General features: G+C 37.6%; 1 protein-coding gene across 3 annotated transcripts; it reads left to right on the top strand.

Annotated features, from left to right (window-relative positions):
- The first annotated feature begins 1,280 nt into the window (after nucleotides 1–1,280).
- On the top strand, nucleotides 1,281–19,398 carry vps9d1 (VPS9 domain containing 1). Of its 3 annotated transcripts, none has more exons than XM_058388375.1 (16): nucleotides 1,281–1,502; nucleotides 1,922–1,994; nucleotides 2,947–3,129; nucleotides 3,212–3,371; nucleotides 5,357–5,468; nucleotides 9,906–9,968; nucleotides 10,938–10,990; nucleotides 11,118–11,205; nucleotides 11,323–11,408; nucleotides 11,592–12,091; nucleotides 12,204–12,333; nucleotides 13,390–13,595; nucleotides 13,762–13,846; nucleotides 16,052–16,156; nucleotides 16,974–17,090; nucleotides 17,862–19,398. In XM_058388375.1, the coding sequence occupies exons 1-15, from the start codon at nucleotides 1,404–1,406 to the stop codon at nucleotides 17,083–17,085; spliced, it is 2,055 nt and encodes a 684-aa protein (XP_058244358.1). In that variant the 5' UTR covers nucleotides 1,281–1,403; the 3' UTR covers nucleotides 17,086–17,090; nucleotides 17,862–19,398. The 3 variants fall into 3 exon arrangements, with proteins under 3 accessions (XP_058244358.1, XP_058244359.1, XP_058244360.1); XM_058388376.1 differs by having other exon boundaries at nucleotides 17,325–19,398; XM_058388377.1 differs by lacking the exons at nucleotides 1,281–1,502; nucleotides 1,922–1,994 and having other exon boundaries at nucleotides 3,018–3,129; nucleotides 3,187–3,371.
- The last annotated feature ends 698 nt before the right edge of the window (nucleotides 19,399–20,096 follow it).

Genomic DNA, 20,096 nt, shown 5'->3' with positions numbered 1-20,096 from the left:
CACATATCAGTTTCAATGCAGTTCAATTTATTTTTTCAACATGCTACATTTATTTCGGTGGAATAGCTGATAAACAGTGACAAAGCATTTGTATTAGGGCTCAAAACTGCATACATGGATGAGGGTTTGATTTTTATATGCATAAAAGCAGTTTCAATAGTCAACTGTTCAGCATGTCAATACTCATTCCAACTTGCCCAAATCAGCTTCCCCTTACAACATGGAAGTGCATCACACCTAAGTCAAACAAGAAGCCACTTGCTGACAAAGGAGCTTTATTGTCTCACAGTTTCTGTGCCTTCATTTGAACTTTGATATGACAGATAAAAGCATTTCCTACACAAACATAAGCTTACTATCTAGCTAGCAAAGTAAATGAAGTTACATTATCTTTGTTCGCTACATAAAAAAAACTCAGTATTTGTCTCAGCATTCTATAATTGTTTCTCAGGTTTGCACTTATAAACAGATTATAAACATCTTTTGAGTTGTGACCAATCACAACAATTTATGGGCAAGTTCGGCTGCCGAAGTCTACATCTTGTATCTGAACTCATTGCCTTGATCCTCCAAGAGGTCATACAGCAAACTTCACATGAGATAGCAAAGTAATGGTGGCCCTCAAGACCCCAGGCTGGGTGTTGTGCTGCTGGTTGTACCTCTGGGGAAACTCTTAAATGTTAGTGTAATGTAGGTTCTTACAAAACCATGTTTTAATTTAAGGGCTGCCCAGAGATACACTATATTGCCAAAAGTTCTGGGACACCCCTCCACTGAAAGGAACTCTTAATGTTTCAGCATACTAAGATTTCCATGTCTTTATTATGGACCTTGCTTTGTGCACTGGTGCGTAGTCATGTTGGAACAGGAAGGGGCCATCCCCAAACTGTTCCCACAAAGTTAGGAGCATGAAATTGTCCAAAATGTCTTGATATGCTGAAGCATGAAGAGTTCCTTTCACCGGAACCAAGGGGCCAAGCCTAATCCCTGAAAAACAACCCCTGAATTCAGTGATTTGGAGGGGTGTCCCAAAACTTCTGGCAATATAGTGTACATCCTCCAGGGTTCTAAATTTTGTAATAGTAAATGTATTCGACTGCACAGCTCAGTCATAGTCTGACTCTGATACAATAAACTGCAGTTAGAGTGGGGGACATAATAATAAAAAAAAATTCGCGAAACACAGGCAGCACAAGGAATACTTTAAAATAGCGATTTTATCAGTTATTTAAATATTATCTTTGATTATGACCTTTATTTTGAAAAGACCTACTTCCGGGTTCGTTTGTTGATATAGTTGCTCCGTTCTACTGTGTTTATTTACTGGCCCATTGACTGTGTTATGTGGATATTGCTCTTTTGCTCCTAGATCACTATTTTAAAAATTATTATAATTATGTACAATGGCCTGTCCTGCCAGTGACATTAGTCAGAAACCTCTTCAAAATGCTATGCGACTGGTAAAAGTGGCTATTCAGTTGGATTCGGGTAACAGACATAAGGTAACTATGAACGCTCGTAACAGATTACAGGCGGGTTGCGTTAAAAAAAACGCATACAGTTTATTAAATACTGCGAAATAGTAACGGTACATCAAAATAACATACCGCGAGAGTGCTACTGAACTAAATAGTACTCAGATCTGATAGTGATCTACAGTGACAGTGCATTTTGATGGACCGTTTTATTATTTAGGATGGAGTGAACACTGAACATGCTGAGCTAAGCAGTTTGTGGGGGGTGTGGCTGGTCTGATTGGATAGAATCATTGTCCACTGAATAAACCATAACAGACCAGCCACATTTTCTCCATTATCTATCTGAATTAGTCTGTCATCCTTACACTGTCATAATCATTTATTTCAGGAAACTAATCATTTCCTTCTTCTTCTTCTACTTCTTCTTCTTCTTCCTCTTTTAGGAAGCTTACTGTGAATACTTAAGGAGTGTCAACTACATCTCTCATGCCCTACTCCAGGATGCAGCATCTAAAGGTGGAGTTAGTGGTTTTAAAGTCAAAGCACTTTTTGCCTTATACAAGCAATAGAGTATCTGATCAGAGGTTTGGGCAAGGTGGCTTAGTGGTTAACGTTTTTGCCCCAAATACCCCCCCACCCCCCACCCCAAAAAAAAAGAGAGAAATGTGTAAGGAAAGGAGGCTCTCTACTTGCCTGGCAATCATATTGATTGTTGATTCAGAAATTTTGTTTTGGAGTGTGGCTTTGGAGGGAAATTAAGAGGGGGTGGGGGTTATCGTTTGTTTGTTGTTGTTGTTTAGGAGTTGGCTAGATTGCAAAATATCCCAGGAACACTGGGCACAAAGTAGAAATACACCCTGATGGGACAGCAGTTCATCACATTACATAGTTACTGTGAATGAATGAATGTATCAATGAATCAATGAAAAACAAAGCAACTAAAATTGCAGATAATACCTATAAATCATACTGTATGAATCATCAGCATATGTAGTCATGTATGATTCATATGGGTAGATAGATATAAAAGAAACAGTTTTGTGTTGGATATGACAGAGAAATTTAGATTATTCAGAACTTTGATGGGTTCGTTTTTAGTTTACTAATATAAAACCAGTAAAACATCAACTAGTGAAGTAGGGTCTGTCTTCTTTTTTTCTCATATCCTGTAGCAAAAGCTACAGTACAGTAGTTCTTTATCAACAAATAGTCATTAGTAATTTCACACATCACTAAGGAGAGGGCTTAACCACTTTATGAGGGTTTGGAGGGATTTCAGTTGGAACTACACCCAAAACTATTAATTCAATCATGTCACCATTGACCGTTAGTCCTGTTTAAGATGTGTATTTCACACGGCTTTAAAGTCTTGTCATATTTCCGTCAGCTTTAACCAGTTTACAGTGTCTTTAATTGTATATTTGCAATTTTGTGTTTGTATTTCTTCTCTAAATTGTTTCTGTCACAGCTGTGGGAGAAATGGAGGAAGTGGAAGTGGAGAAGATGGTAAAGTTAGCTGAGCAGTGCTTAGAAAGAATAAAATCCTTTATAGGAAAGAGAAGTGAAACCTCTGCTCCTAATTCTTCTACAACCCCAGTCCAGGAATCATCACCTGCACAGATAACCCCTCAAACCAGTACCAAAACCTCAGGTGACCATAATTCTGTGCATCTCTGATACTACTGAATGCTACACAATGGAAATACAGGTGTATTTCTTGCCATCTATTTTAGGGACTTTCAATACAGCAGTGATGGACCTGAGTAATTTATGCCCGATCAAGCGGAACTCTCGGCATCGCAGAGTGCATTCGGAAGGTAAAGGGGAGGACTGTCCATTTCTGCCCCCCGAACTATTCCAGAAGCTACAAGTTGTGGAGTCACAAGACAAAAAGTGAGTCACTTATTGCTTCATAACCATTCCACTAAACAATCGTTGCGGTGCAGAGTCCCTGTCTTGGCCTGTTGATCTTCAACTATAACACGTTAGCTTACTTTTCTAGGGTACCTTAAAATGTCACATAACATACACTGCTGTGCAACACAACATTTTAAACTCCTACCCAAAACATATATTAATTTTATTATGTATTTAATATTTATTATGTATTTTCATACTTAACTTCGTGTCACAGCTTATCAGGTTAAACAAGATCGTTACTTATTGATCTCAAATTTTGTCTAATCATACTTTGAAGAATTATTGAGCCCCCAACTTTTTACACTACATTCATTTCTCAGGGGTCATTGCAGGGGCAGATTTGTTATATAACATTCAAAATGTAGAGCAAATGTGATAGTTTCAGAAAGGTTTCATAATCACAGTGAAAAATCTCTGTAGAATCTTGCACAAGTTTCTGTTGCCAGTTACTTCCCATGATTATTTTATACCCCCACCACTTGCAGGACACTGTTGTTGGTTGTTGTTGTTTTCAATAGATCATTTACTCTAATTTTTATGCTCTCGCAGGTAGTTATTGTTTACCTTCTAAGTTAATAGGAATTCTATGTTTGTGGCACAAGGCAGCACATTTTCTCCAGAAATTGGTTTCTTTTGATTGTGTACTCACAAGAAAAGCCATAACAGGATACCAACTGCATGACCTTACAGATAACATCACTGGGTCATCACTGGGTCATCACTGGGTTTTGTCAAACTTAGAACACTGTGTTACTTATGTGTATATTTGGTTAATTTATCAGGCCTTAATTCAACATCACTTGTAATACAATAATGTTGATATTTTAAGGCTGGGCAACGTAACAATATATTACTGTGATTAATTATGTCACAGTATACTTTTTTGAGATATTGTGGATCTTTTATTGTATACATTTAAAAATAAAAATAAATGTAATTACAAATCTTAAAAATTCTAAAACATTAACATTTTTACCCCACGATCACCTTTTTTAGCGTTTAAAATTCATCAATAAATATTTTTTAAATATATTTTTTTTAAAGATTTTTTATTGACATTGAATTGAAATTAAAAAAAAATATTGAACAGGTTTTTTTTTTTTACTCTAATTTCAGAAAGTGCCAACATTTGGCATATTGATTGGTGACATTGAATGACATCAAAGACTATTGTAGTACTTTTAAATGGTTTCTTCATTTTGATCCCTTTCTGAGAACAGTTCAAAATCCCATCTGTTGCACAATCTCTCCGCGTTTAGGTGTGTGCTGTGTGTAAATGTATGTGCATGGACCTTTAATGAATAAAATAAAAATTAATATTAATAAAAAGAGCCGTGATATGGACACGTTCCACTATCAGCCTGAGCCCTTTCAGTCTGTGTGTAGCTATTTTTGTTTTATGGCCTAGAACACTGCACAGATCTGTCCCTGGGATATTTACTCGGGCTATTGACCTGAGAAATTGATTTATCATGGCTATCAGATTTGTGATAAAGGATGGATCCATGAACAGCATGCGTGTGAAGAAAGTGTTGTTTGATATCATTCCAAATGTCATCAAGATCGGCCCCTGCTTTTATCCACATGGCATCAGCAATTCCCAAAACTAGTTCACATTCTCCCTCTGTTTGGGGTTCTTTGGTTCTCCATGCCCTAGATGTGTATGTGTGTGCATGGTAGCCATTTAGTCTGTATGCCATGTTTTCCTGGGATAGGCACAGGATCCACTGCGACCCTGACCAGGATAAATTAGTTGCTGATACTTAAAAGAAGTTCATGTCCACTATTATAAAATTTAAAGGAAGAATACATGTGCACAAGAAAAGACATGTTACTCTCACATTAGTGGAAGAACAAATAAGAAAGAACATTCTTCTGAGCCTGCTTTGGTAAATACTCATTTTCATTCATTAAACTTTATTCACAACCTAATTACAATCGCACATTTTGTATTACAGAGAATTAACACCTATTGAGGAGGCTTCGTGTCTGAACCAGAAACTAAAAGCTACTTATGAGGCACGTATGGCACGACTTGATCCCCGTCAAGCCACACAGAAAACATCACTGGTAAATACGTCTTTTAAAGCAATTCTCTTTCCAGTCTCCTTTTTGATCTTTCTTGGAGGTGTCTGGTCCATTTAACGCTTCATTCACATGTCCTCACCCTCACATTCATACCAACATATAGTGTATGCCTGGTCTATCTAACTTATACCATAATTAATTTTAAAATCCAAACATGATGTCCTGTTATGGCAAAAATCCCCCCACCCCACCCTGCTTTGAATAAGCTTTTAGATTAAGTATACATTAGACAGCTCTCAAAGTAGAAAAGTGAATTGAGCTAGTTTTTGAACTCTGATTTTATGTTGCAATGCTATCGATCATATTTTAGGTTGTTTTTTTTCCCAATCCAGTGGAAGGGAGAAGATCAGTATAATAGCGACTGATTACTTTGCAGTTCATCAATAATTTAAAACTCTTTTAACCCTCCTGTTGTCATACGTGCAAATTCAAATACCTTCAGTTAATGCTGATATGTGATGGACAGATATGGAAGATGTGGAAGATATGCTTTTGGATAATAAAGTGGGTAAAGATGCATAAATGTTGATTAAACTACACAGTGGTTAGTATACAACACAGTAGATTTGCTTCTGTTGCAGTCTTTTCAGTCACTGGCTGAATGGAAATATTTAGGTTATGCATATGTAGATACATATAAAACAGTACGGTAATGCATTAATAGAGCAGCAGTTATCAAAATGGGGTCTGTGAAACATAGCCAGGAGGTTTTTTATTTTGTTTCAGAAAATCACAATCCACTATTATGTTTTATTTATTATTGAGCTCGTGTACAGTATGTGGACACCAAAATCATGGGCATTAATGTAGGATACGTTCCCCCTTTGCATGTTCTAACAGCCTTTACTCTTCTGGGTAGGCTTTTCACTAGATTTTGGGGTGTAGCTGTCTTCATTTGCTCATTTTGCTACAATAACAGTATTTAAGTCAGACACTTATGTCACATATGAAGGCCTGGGGTGCAGTTAACATTCCACTTTATCCCAAAGGTGTTGAGTGAGGCCTCCTTTGTTCTTCTACATCAACCATGGCAAGCCATGTCTTCATGAAACAAATGGACAGGGGTGCACAGGGATCATGATGGAACAGATTTAGAGGCCCTATTGTTCCAAAGAAGGGGAAATATAATGCTACAGCATACAAAGACATTCTAGACAATTGAGTGTTTACGACTTTAGGGTAACAGTATTGGGGGAAAAAACACCCAAGGGTGTAGTGAAGTTATTAAGTTGTTTGACTGGTTGCTTGAATTAAATGGGATTAATCCAAAAATGTGTTGTCCTAAATATATAAAATAAATATATAAAACTTAATGTGTTCAAGAATAAAATAAACTGCTGCAATAAACACCTATATTATTGTACACATTTGATTAATGAGCCTAATATTTTAATCCTTTGATTACGTTCATAAATCTGTGCTGTGGAGATCCAAGAACTGAACACAAATTACATTTGCTTCATTATTTTAATATAATGTACAGCCTGGGTACACACATTACAAAGCACGTATTTTATAGTCAGTGGAAGCTATTCCACATTTTTGCAAATTGGTGTTAAGTGATTCACACCATAATGGCCCACAGTAAAGGAAACAATCATACTGAAATTGTATGTGTTTACATAAACATATATTATTTACTTTAAAAAAAACTGTGATGTGTTTGTGTCCCCCTCCCCATTACTTCCAAATCAGCTGACTGTTTGTTGCTGTCTTTGTCAGTTCAAGAATAGCATGGAGTATAATATGAAGCTTTTCTCACACCTTTTCACATTTCTTATCTCTGTATCACAGCGTTGCAGTTTATTTTTGAACTAAAGTAATCGGATTAATAATAAATGTTCCTACAAACCATAAAGATAGTAAATACCTTCATCGTCAATCAAAAGGGAGCGCACTGTGTTGTGATTGGTTCATGGAGTTGTGTTCTTGCGCATGCGCTGTGTAGTGATTGGAAATACACTTAAAAAACAGTGGCTCAGGACCGGGTTCAGCGCTTTGTCGGATTAATAATAAATGTTCCTACAAATCATAAAGATAGCAAAAAACCTTCCTTGTCAATCAAAAGGAAGCGCACTGTGTTGTGATTAGTTCCTGGAGTTGTGTTCTGAGTGACTCTTACGCATGCGCTGTGTTGTGATTGGTTCATAGAGTTGTGTTCTCGCGCATGCGCTGTGCAGTGATTGGCTCGGTGGAAATACACGCTTTAAAAAAAAACAAAATAGCTCGGGTCCGGGTTCGGCGCTTTGTCGGATTAATAATAAATGTTCGTACAAACCATAAAGATAGCAAAACACTTTCCTTGTCAAGCAAAATGGAGCTCTCTGTGTTCTGATTGGCTCTTGCGCATGCGCTGTGCTGTGATTGGCTCGGTGGAATTACACGCTTTTAAAAAACAAAATAGCTCGGGTCCGGGTTCAGCGCTTTGTCGGAATCGTTTCATTTGCACCGTGCAATTGCGGTGTGAATTTAAAGCGTGTCTCATTTTCCGACACGTCTGTGGAAAATATTCAGGTTTTTTTTTTTTTTTTTTTTTTATTTTGCAGTCTGGATGAATCTAGTCTTGGGTAATTTTAAGAAACCCCCAATAATCCGTCTTGACTTGAGGGGCTAATTAATTAGGAGGGAGAGAGTAAATCCTCCTGTAATTCACAACCTGATCGGCGAGAAGGGGGAAAAAAAAAGTTAAACCTCTTTTCGATTTCGAACAACAGTAGAGACAAAACAAATAAAGAAAATCAGTAGTAACTGATCGTGTCTAGAATATTTATCTGCAGTGTGCTAGCCTTGTGCTTTTGTAGCCATGTCAGCGCGAGGTCACGGGCCTGATTGTTTTTTATGGTAATGAGCGCGCGAGCCTCCTCTCAGGTGACGCCTTTGCTTTAACATCGATTTCGCCGCTGATTTACTCAGTGGACACATCAACAAATTGGCTGTGTGTGTGTTGGAAGTGTGTCGCACCGTTCAGGCGGGTGTTTGGCTAGAATTGAGTTTTATTTGCATTACCGTAGTTTCAATGAAATGCTACTGATGTAGTTTAGCGTTATAGGTAGGAATTAAAGTTTGGAACCAAAGCTTCACTTCAAAACGCAGCAGAAAATGTTTCGACGAGGCGGACAAACTCCCCTGGGTCTCCCTACCTACTGGAAAAAATTCAAAATGTTTCTAAAGGTATTTTATTTAAGTAATTGTCTCAAATCTCATTATTTTAAGTTAAACCTCCGGTTTGTTTGTGTTAAACAGCCATAGTGGTGTATTCTAGCCGTAACCTCTTATCTGACCTCTTTACCTTAGCATCGTTAAAGGGTTAGGGTCAGGCTTTTGCGAGCCTATAAAAGTAAAGGATTTATATTAAATTGTATAAAAATAATTTTTTTTAATATTACGCTTTTAATCAGCTTTCATTAAGTTATTTTTGTAGACAGAGTGTAGCCCACCTGATGGACACATGGGCCTTGCTTTTAATTCACCACCATGCAGATTTGCAGTCTTTAGTGTTTGAATTGAATATTTGAGTTTAACTTATATTGAGAGATATATGCCTTAGATTTTTATTTATAAGATCTAAATGGCTAATAGTTTTAGAAATAGTTAAAAAGCTGAGTCTGCGCAGGCAAGCACAAGGCTGAAGCTGGTTTCTGCTCTTAGTCCAGAAGTCACTGAATCAGTAAGGAGTTTTTAAAAACCTTGATTTTATTTATTTGTTATTTATTTTACTTGATTAATCTTGTGTATATGGGTATTCAACAACTACAAAAATAACCCAATGTAAAATAAACTGCTTACAAAAGTCTGCAGAAGTAAAAACATGACTGAAGGGCAGCAACATAATGCTTAAACATAAGCGATGAATCGTTCAAAAGAATGTGTTTGCTGTTTGTGTAGAGATGCTTTATAGTTTACCAAAAGAAGGGGGGGGGGAAGAAAAAACTAGCGTATTTCACTAGTGGCATCAACTCCAAACAGATAAGACGTCTGGTTTGAGTTTGAAGTATAGAATAAATGTCTAGTACAATTTTTAAACAAGACGTTGAAATTTCACTACTGAAACCAGAGAGGGAAAAGGAAATGAGGAGGGGAAAAAAAATCAATGAAAGTCTTCCTGTGTAAATAGCATGAACATAGAATCTGCTAAATAAATCGCACTGGTTTGTGTTCACAAAACTATACTCTCTGTAGTCTGACAGTTCTATACATATGATTGCTTCTGCTATAGAATTCTGTAAAGGTTCAATCTACTGAAGTACTCTGTTGGATAAACATCTGAATCCCAGACCTCCATCCCCTGGTCTAGCATCTTTTGTTGTTTTTGCTGAAACTGTCTAGCCTTAAAAAAAACCTTATTACATGATGTTTGTGGACTGCTGAAATGATCTGTTTCTAACGTCTGGTGTTTTTTTTTCCCCCCTCAAAAAACAGACTCTCTCACTTCAGAGACAAATGATGGAGAACCTGATTATAGCCAGAGCCAGACAAGACGCTGTATCCTTTCTTATGTATATGTCAGACTGCAGACAGATCCAAATGTAACTACAGCTATTTTAGTAGAGAGGATTTGAGTTCAGCATTAAAGGGACAAAGAAATTCACATACATTTCTAAGACCATGTGGTTGTTTTTAGTTAGTATTTCATTTTATGGTCTGTGTGTCCTGGGGCTGCATAACTATATGGGTTTATTTTGAGAAATTATTAATGATCCTTGTTTGCATGTACATTAATTCAATATATTTCGATTCAATTTATTTGTATAAATAAGGAGAGAGAGAGAGAGAGAGAGAGAGAGAGAGAGAGAATTTTAACCCTAATGAGCAAGCCTGAGGTGACGGTGGCAAGGAAACACTTCCTGAGATGATATGAGGAAGAAACCTTGAGAGGAACCAGGCTCAGAAGGGAACCCATGCTTGTTTGGGTGACACTGGACAGTAAATAATGTCTGCAACAAGAGCAAGAGCTCTTGAGGAAGTATAAGGTCAGTGTAGTTTTTGAGTTCATTATTGACTTAGCACTAATTGCTTCCTGTCACAAGCTGACAGATGCAATGGCAGGTCAGAGACGGTGTGATAGTCTCCAAGTGGTTGTATCCACAGCAGTCCCCTGGGTCACAGGCTGTCAGCAAATGCCACCAAGTGGTGAGACTCCAGCCAGGGGTAGAGCATCTGGATGGATCAGTCAGGAGCCTCTAAATACTTTCTCTTGTGTGACACATCAGTGTTCTGGCAATTTACAGCACCTTCAAAAGAATTGATGCACGTAAAATGGTATATACAAGTATAGGATTATAAGGACACAGATCAAACTAAAGGATTAAATTAAGCCAATGCCCAAAATGTACATTTCAGAGGGCAAAACATCAGTCTACTTTGTGTGCTATAAAACACTGTAGGACACCCTAAATATAAATGTTGTCTAAATTTGTTACGATAACTAGAAGTTTTCCTGAATAACTGTAGCTCCAAAGGAAAATGGAAGAGAGAAGACTCAGGCTACAGGAGCAAGCCAACAGGTGAGACTTTTCACCCTGGACTTCAGTGATGTTTGATGGTAGAGGTCTTCTAATATTTTACAGCTATATAAAATGAATTTTTACCTGCTATAAAAGCTGATTGTGATTTGTATGCTTTTCCTTACAGAAAGTTTTCTTCTTCTGTAATTTTGACACCTGAGGAGCAGGAGCAGCGGGTTTTGTATGCAAATATATTGGAATACGAACAAGATCATGTGAGTGTGTATGGCGATTACATGTCGAATTCTCTGAATATTTGTGTGTTGTTTAAACAAGTTAATTAATTATTTCAGTACAGACCTTTTTTTTATTATTATTGTTTGGTTCTTTAGGATTGGCCTAAAGTATGGAAAGCTAGCTTAATGAAGAATCCAAATGATGCAGCTTTGGTTTCAGGCTTGGTGAACTATCTTCTTAGGTATGAAAAGCTCAAATATGCTAATTATGCATATGCATTTAGAGAAAAAATATGTGGATGTAGCATTTAGCTTCCCTTGCATCTTTTTTCTTTTGCAAGCAAATTTTTAACACCATGTATTTATCTTAGCCATGATGGCAGTTACCATGTTTAACAAATCAGTCCATTTTTCTCATTTCCAAGCTGCCCAGAACATCCTGTTGTGAAGCTACTGAAGAAGCTTCAGTATCAGGTGTATAACAGGCTATACCCCATAATAAGCCAAACTGCTCCTTCAAGCCCAAAGCCTGGCCACTCGGTGTCTTTAAAGCCATCACACAGTGCACAGAGCCTGCTGCTCCCTCATAGTCCGCCGAGTCAGCTCAAGTCTGGCCTAATCCACAGCCTGTCAGACGCCTCCATCTCACTGTCGCCACTCCCTGACCTCAATGCGAACAACGCAGCATCCAAAATGGATTCAGAAGAGCTTCCAACAGTCCCTCCAGACCGGGAGAACTCCTTTGAGGATCTTGAGCAGTATATGACCCAGCTGGACTGGGCTTCAGCTTATGCAGATGACACAGTCTCTGATATGGCCTTTGAATTGACCCAAAGTGACATGGATTCTCACATTCAGGACCTGGAGGAGCGAGCTTTAAAAGAACACCTGAAAGCTACAGTCAAAGACATTCACAATGCAATTGGTAAGCAAGCACACACAGGTTAAAATAAGGAAAATAACATGACCTTCTATAGCTGCTGAAATGATTCTGTGATGAATGTCTTAATTAATGCTTTAGGCTTTCTCTGCTTTAGATCGTCTGCTCTCCCTGTGTCTGCTTTCGTTTGAATGTCTCAACACTGCAAGCGCCAAAGACCAGTGTGTAGCATGCATAGAGGAGGTCTTCTTCACCCCAATATGGGGCCCTCTACTGGCACTCTTTAGGTATTTTATTTTTGTAGCATATGACATTACAACAACTACAGCTAGATTGATCACTGGTAAATGTTGCACTAATACACTAGTAGGCAGATTAATCTGTGAACATTATCCCCCCACCCCCCCAACCTAAATAAATCTAAATAAAGAACAGTGTGCAGGATTTACATAAATGCTGTATAATTATAAAGCAGCTACAGCTCTTGCCTAACACATGGAGTACGTGTTGGTTTAGACAGCATTTCGCAAACAAGCAAATTGGCAAGTCATTGGCTCAGGCGAGTTATAGCAGAGAAAACACTAAAATGGGGGAATTGGGTGCACTCCAGGAGTCAAGTAGAATAAGTTCAATCTGGCAAGTTCATTTAGGTTCTTTAGGGGAACTTGCCTGGTCTTGAAAAGTTTCTTTGGAAATTAAAGTATTTACAGTAAGGAGCAGCACACTGGTCTGCTGGAGATTTATAATAAATAAATACCAAGAGCACAATTTCAATAATGCATACATGAGTTGGAAAAGAAAGCAAATCTTTCATGTAATTGTGTAAAAAGACTAAATTGTTTTTGCATATTTACCAGTTCATTGAGTGCTTGCTCAGTCTAAACAATAGATGGTGCTCTTAAGCTAAAGGCAAATAATGTTGCTCTGAATTTCATTTAAACCACAAGTTCCATAGTCTAGTGAAGCATTTCATGTTCCTCACATATTATTGTTTTCCTGTTTTTAACATGCATGATGCAAATAATCAGTTAATTAACAGCCCTTCCTCAGTTGAAGTTGTTAGAGGAAAATATTACAGTTTGCAGCATGGACTAGGGTTGAGAATCTGCAATAATTTGTAGCCTTTTAAATCCCAAACACTATTAATTAAGAACATGTCACTATAGGCATACCAGGATTTGGCATATTAATATCATAGATCCTGTTATTTTACTAGCGATTATTCTAAAAACTTGTATAATTAGTTGAAGTTATCATTCTAAAGGCCAACAAAAGTCATTTATCCATCAGTTTTTCTTTATCTGTATAGCACTGTATTTAGTTTCTACTTCTGAATACTTTAGGAAGGTGTATCACGATCGAGAGCTGGCTTTTGAGAGCAGTGTTCTCCTGTACCAGAATGCCTCACCTGGTGATGTTGGTGTAGCAGATAAACTATTCCCCAAAGACCCTGCTGTTCTGCAGGGTTCCTACCCATACGAGTCTGCAGTGCAGGAACTAAAACTGCTGTGTAAAGGCTGCTGTCCTCAGAAGAAGCTAGAATGCATAGGTGAGATCACCTGACACTATAAAATGAGTAAAAACGATTTTATAATTTAATGATCATTTCTCTATTTATTTGTTTTATTGTGGGAATAAGTAAATTCTTATTTCTTATACCAAATCAATCAAGTGTTAAATTTGGCTGAAACCTTTGTGGTGTTTTTTCATTTCAGTAAGAACACTAAGACTCATTTGTGCCTGCGCTGAGAATTACCGTCTTCTTCAAGAGAATGATCCATCACCCAAAACGGCAGCCATGTAAGTAGGCCAAGTTTGGCTTGTGTGCTAGTAGGTGCTCAGCTTACACTCTAATTGCTTTCATTCCTTTGTCTTGCATTAAAACAAAAGTTGGAGATGGATGTGAGGAAGTCGGTGTAGAAGTTTTTGAGTTGAGTAGGCGACCTCCTGCATATCCTTTTGGCAGTCTGTCAGATTTCATCAGACCCCACAGAGGTTAAGCATAGCAGGAGGGCTGTCTAAGCCCTAGGCCCTCAGCGGGATGCTCTGAAATGGTTAGCGTGCTATGTGGGTCGTGCTGTCTGGACCATACACCGGCTTCCCCATGGTGTCACTGGAAAGTGACAGAGCGCTCTTGGAAGAATGGCCTGAAGATTAGTCAATTACTTTCTAGGGAAAAAGGGAGAATTTAAATATAACTGTATGAAATAATTTACCTTAGGTTGAAGGACAATATTATTTTATCAGTTTTTGAAAGAGTATTAAAGGTGGCATCTTTCCATGTTTAGGAACCATTCCATGTGAGCTCAAGTAACTGATCATGAATGTCTCAGGAGATTAGCAGTTTCTGAAACGCTCATATCAGCCCATTTTTATCTCCATTCTGGATGTTTAATATGAACATTAATGGGAGCTCTTGTTCTGTATGTACTTGATGTTTTGCACAGCTGAAACATGAGTGGCTGATTACATTACATATATGAGCATGTGTACAGGTGTCCAATAAAGTGGACAGTGAGTGTATGTGTTGTATCATTTGATTGCAACATTCAAGACTTGAATAAATAGGTGATAAATTGGGAGATTATGCTTTTAATTCTAGTACAAACTGGACACCAGAATGGTCAGTGCTTCAAACAACACCTTTTTGCTGTTGAAAAGAGCTTGTGCATTTAAGATGTTTAGTGTAGTGATATCTGCTTATTAAGCAGCAGCAAACGCAAGCTGCTCTGCTGTGTTCTTGGGATAATTCATTCTTAAATTAAAAACACTTGTAATCCAGTTTTTTTGTTGCTTTTTTCTGAATCTCTAAAGGTTATTTGGGTCATATGAATGTGCGTGTCTGTTTTGATTTACCACAGTGTATTTTTCAGATTCCCAGAATTTAGTGGCTGATTTGGATTCATTGTTTAAGAAGTGTGTGAGAGTGTTTGTGTCCTGTTATAAACCAATGGTTCATTTAATACTCATAATATTTCCAGAGCTGCGTGTGGGTTTGGCCTATAATGAGTACGGTTTGAATTTATCGAGAATGCTCATAGGCTATTTTTGTACTAGATAACAAAGTTGTAATGATGAATATTATTTTGAAGTGCAAGCAGGCATTGGAATAGTCTGTTGGCTTTATTTTGGTTTAGTTTGTGCCTGACTGTTGGGGAATTTGCTCATGCATGTCTGCACAGGAACAATTAAAGTATTCCAACCCGTTCTTGTTCTATTGCATTGTCTCATTTCTTTTTGTCTCTTTATTACATGTACTAACACTCATTTACACAGCTTTATTTTTCCTCTTGAACAGTAGTTGTTGTCTCATATACTTATTCTTTGCTGCATTGTCTTCATTCTGTTCTTGTCATTAAAATGAAGAGGGAAAACTCATGGTGCATTGTCTGAATTGATCCGGGGGTTGTGACGTCGAGGCTCTGCCCAGCATAATACCCTACCCTCCACATTTTTACTCGATTACCTGAGGATCTGTTCCCTATGCTGTGGAATTTTCATTCTTTTTCCTCATCTTGCATGTCTGTAGGATTATTGACGCATGAATGCATGCTTATGTATTTTGGCAAAGCTATTCCTCCATGATCCAAGAAAAACTTAGCTCCAAATTGTGATCACATTTAGTCATTCAGGCATGACCTGAAACTGAATATGGATGCACTAGAAATTAAGTAATATTTCTATAGGCTTACAGCTATTTTGGCATGGCTCCAAAATGTGAAGCTTGTTGCTATGTCCACCACACACTTGCTTAACTGAAAGATATCCGGTGTCCTCTGGGCCAGCAAGAAAGGGGACACCCAGGTACTTTCTCACGCAAGCACTCCTTGACCCCTAAAGCATGTGAATTCTTGAGGTTATTTGCCAAGTGGTGATTTTGTGGGATTTGTACTATGCACCATCTCAAATATCAAGCACCATGGTTGCTCTAGACATGAGAGAGAATTAAGAAATGCTGTTCATTTTCAATTCTCTGATTTTTCTCTCTTTCATCCTATCTTGCAGAGGAGCCGATGATCTGTTGCCTATTTTGTCATATGTGGCCTTGCGCAGTGAACTCCCTCAGCTAGTCTCTGAATGTGCTGCACTGGAAGAGTTCATCCATGAGGGGTGAGTCCCAGAGATTCAGCATCCACTCATCCTTCTCTAGTCTGAAATGCCTAGATAATATAAAAAGCAGTTTTAACATTAGCGAATTGGTGGACAACGAGTATTGAATTATACGGCATCTGTTCAACACTAATTGAAGTGGGTATCTCAACCCCCACCCCCCCAATGCTGCTGATTACAAATTGCAATAGGATTTAATCCCACAGTGTTATCTCCTGTTTCCGTATTCTCTTGGATTTCATCTTGCCCCTGCTCTTGGGTGCTAGGTTGCTATTGCGTGCCTGCTGAGACCACAGCTCTGTTTATCTGCATAAAAGCCACCCCTTTTTACAGCCTGGTTAGATTGGCAATGTTGAGGGAATTTCCGTCACACTCTGGTTTGCCTTTTTCCCTTTCTATAAAATACAAATAAAATTCCTCTCAATGTTTGTGTAACTCGGTGGTTTAGGAATATCTGAGGACAGAGCACAGTGTGCTGTATGCTAGAGAAGACCACATGTGACTTCTTAAATATTCAGACCTTAATTCAGATTTTGTTCATTTCAAGTTTGACATTTGTTCCTGGTCTTAGCATTTTACCTAGCGGTGACAGGAATTCAGCTGCTGTTAGACTTATTTAAAATGTTATTTTCTGCCATCATCACTCAACTGACTGTCCTAACAGATTACATGTGTGCAATGTAATACTGTAGGAAATGTTTTGCATTAGTTTTACTATGTATGTTAATGTTGTGCTTGTATAGTTGGCCCACCACCCCCCACCCACCAATGAGACATGTTAGATCAGTTTTAAAGGGTATGTAAATGCTTCCCTCAGGTATCTGATTGGAGAGGAGGGTTACTGCTTAACCTCAATGCAGAGTGCACTGAGTTATGTAGAGTCGCTGCACTTGGGTGAAGCTTCACAGCTGGCTGCCAAACCCACCTGAGTCAGGTAAGAAACACTGCACAACTCCTTCCTTAAATACACTATCCAGTGAGTCACAGTAGGTGTGGATAGTGCACACACAAGTTATTGAAAGCAAAATTTATTTGAAGCTGTATGGTTACAAATTCTTTAACATTCTATACATTAGATTAATTAAACAGCTAAATAATTAGTTTTATTACATGATTTCACTATATCCCAAGCATGTGGTGCTGAGTTATCTGTTCTTTTGGAATACAGGATGAGGGGCATGCAAGTTGGTGTTGTCTGAGTTCTCCACAGAAACACATAAAATGTTAGTAAAAGCTGTAACAGCCCAGTTGTGCAAACCGACAATGCAGTTTATTTAGCTTAATAAAAATATCTCTTCAAGCAACAAGTAAAGCAATGGAGAGTGAAGGGAGAGGCTCTTGTGTGCATGTTCAATTCATAAGTTTAGTATTTAGTGTTTTTGCTGAAGTGTTGTGATGTAAACCACAACTGAACTTGGTTATGTTCTTATAATGGCATGTCCTGATACCACAGCAATTTTCCAATAATTGTTTATTTGTATAACACATCATAATTTATATGCTGCTTTTTATTATACATATGTATGTGTAATATACATGTATATATGTATGTATATGTGTGTATGCATATGCACACACACGTGTACATTTTTTAATGCATTCTAAGTACAAAACATTATTATAATTTGAAATTGTATAGCCTGTCACTATTAGTCATCTGTCGTCTGAATTGCTTGTGTGACTAGATTGTTTTGTGTTTACACAGTGGTTAGGAGATGCATATTTTGCAGACCGCCTGCTTTTCTCTCTAGTCCTTCAGTCCAGGGCATGAACTTCTCAATCCTCCTCATCAGGGCTGCAAGATTAAACACTCCTCTCCCATTCAACACAGACCGTAGAAGAGGTCACACAAAGTGAGCTTTCCAGCCTCCAAAGCGTGAGAGCTCTGAATCCTTCTGTGTTGCAGAATTACGTCCCAAATGGTCTCGGGTTATAGAAGTGGAATCAGGTTGACGTTATGAGGGAATTGTTTTGGGTGTTTATCTCATTTAGTGGAAAAATGAAATCAAATAGCATGCCTAATCTTATTGTTTCTTCATCCTATTTTGTTTTCCTCATAATGTAGTTGTTAGAAGTGCTTTTCTGTGCCTGAATAGAAAGCTAAAGCACTGTAACCATGTGCTTTTACCCAGGCTAGTACAGATATATTCTCAAGAAGTGTAATGGCATCATATTCTATGACTCTTTTGACATTCATTTTTTAGAGATGGCTATGACTAACTTTTTTTCCCCCTAAATATTGCTATTTAAATTTGTTTTATCATTGTGTAAATCTTGAAGAAAAACTGACCTGCTGTTTTAAAGAGGCACAGTATAGTTAATGCAACTGAGTATGTTTCCGACAAATAGAATCCTATTAAGTGTTTTGGGGACATGTATGCTTTGGTGAATGATGCTCTACCAAGACATGGCAGAAGGGACTGCTTGCACTATCCACATCCTGATCTTAAAAATGGAATGTTATGAGAGAGATGCCAGACACTTTTAATTATTTTTATATTATGTTTGACTGTGGTAGGTGACCTGGATCAGCACTTTGAGAAGCTTAACACATGGTCTTGGACTGCATATTTAAAAAAAAAATTACTGGATATTATCTTTACGGTTTCTGAAATACATTATACATATTGCACTTCTTTGGGTTTTTTTTTCCTCCTAATGTTCTATATTTACTACAGCCAGTTATATATATATATATATGGTCATGTTTACTGTACTGCTGCTTTAAAATGTTTTACTGAACTAAAGTTCCTGATATTTACTATTGTACAAAAATGTTATTTCAACATTTCGAGAGAGAAAAAAAGTGAATTGTACCAAAAGAGAGGTCTTGAAACTTTCATAATTTTGCCAACATTCACTTTCCACTAGAAGGTTTAAATTTTATACTCTTTTTTTTTTTTTTTTTTTTTTTTTTTATGTGAAACTTTTTGATGCTTCAGTGTATTTTAGACTTCATTACAATCACACAAAGTGAAGAAAAACATAGTGTATGTGCTTAAAATCCTGGCACTGCTGTACCATATATGTAATGTAAATATGTATCTAACCTAAAGTAAAAAATGTCTAATATAAATATGTATTTGTGTCATAGATTGTAGATCACCGGCTGCAATCATGTCAGTCTGTTGTATGTTTGCTGTATTGCATCTGTTAATGATCTCTAATGTGAATTTGTTGAAAAGAATGCATGGGAGTGTGTGATAGGATTTGGATTTTCTAATAATAAAAACATAAGTAATCTTTGCCTTCGTTTGTCATTTACAGGTAGAAGAGAAGCGAAGGCAGAAAAAGTTAAACTTTGTTTTATTGAAAAAGTCTTGATTTTCAGGTTTGTGTGCCAGGAATATCTAAGAAGCAGATTTCTATAATGGTGCAAGATTCTTCATGTCAGATACGACTGGATAAAACACGCCAGTCTTAATCAGTGGGAGGTGCAGCCAGCAAACTCGGGTATACCCTCTCTCATGCCTACTGTTAACTGTTGTAGCCCGTTTATTGTCCCCACCCCCCATTTTTTTTGGCGTTGCCTGCTACACACAATCACTTCAGTGTTTGTCTGTTTAAGCCTCATGCAGCACCTGAAACACTGAATATACCAGGCATATTTTTGGCTATGCTTTAATGGGAAATCCACTCTTGATTGACTTATGCATAAATAATGTAAGCAGTTGGGTGCAGGATTTATTTTGTAATGAAATACTGAGTTGACTTTTTTTTTAATTGAAGCTTTTTCAATTATAATCTACATTACCCACAATGCCATTTAGTTACCTGCTGAGTGTGGTACCCTGTGAGTGGCATTTATGCTGCATTCAAGTATTGGCAATTATGGGAAATATTGGTGAATGAACCTCAGTGTCACCACAATACAGTTTCTAGGTTTCAATAATTAAGTCAATAGTTTGAAAGGTTAAAGATGTTGAAGCTGCATTTAGCT

Source organism: Hemibagrus wyckioides, linkage group LG04 (assembly GCF_019097595.1).
Source record: "Hemibagrus wyckioides isolate EC202008001 linkage group LG04, SWU_Hwy_1.0, whole genome shotgun sequence".
In the NCBI taxonomy this organism is placed as follows: domain Eukaryota; kingdom Metazoa; phylum Chordata; class Actinopteri; order Siluriformes; family Bagridae; genus Hemibagrus; species Hemibagrus wyckioides.
The sequence above is the reverse complement of the archived record's forward strand: the minus strand, read 5'-3'. Positions and strand labels throughout refer to the sequence as shown.

Bases quoted from the DNA above. Each gene is read 5' to 3' on its own strand.
- vps9d1 (XM_058388375.1), top strand. From the start codon at position 1,404: ATGGCCTGTCCTGCCAGTGACATTAGTCAGAAACCTCTTCAAAATGCT. The intron at 5,469-9,905 runs GTAAATACGTCT...CTCAAAAAACAG, and splicing joins CCACACAGAAAACATCACTG to ACTCTCTCACTTCAGAGACA. The intron at 16,157-16,973 runs GTGAGTCCCAGA...TGCTTCCCTCAG, and splicing joins GAAGAGTTCATCCATGAGGG to GTATCTGATTGGAGAGGAGG.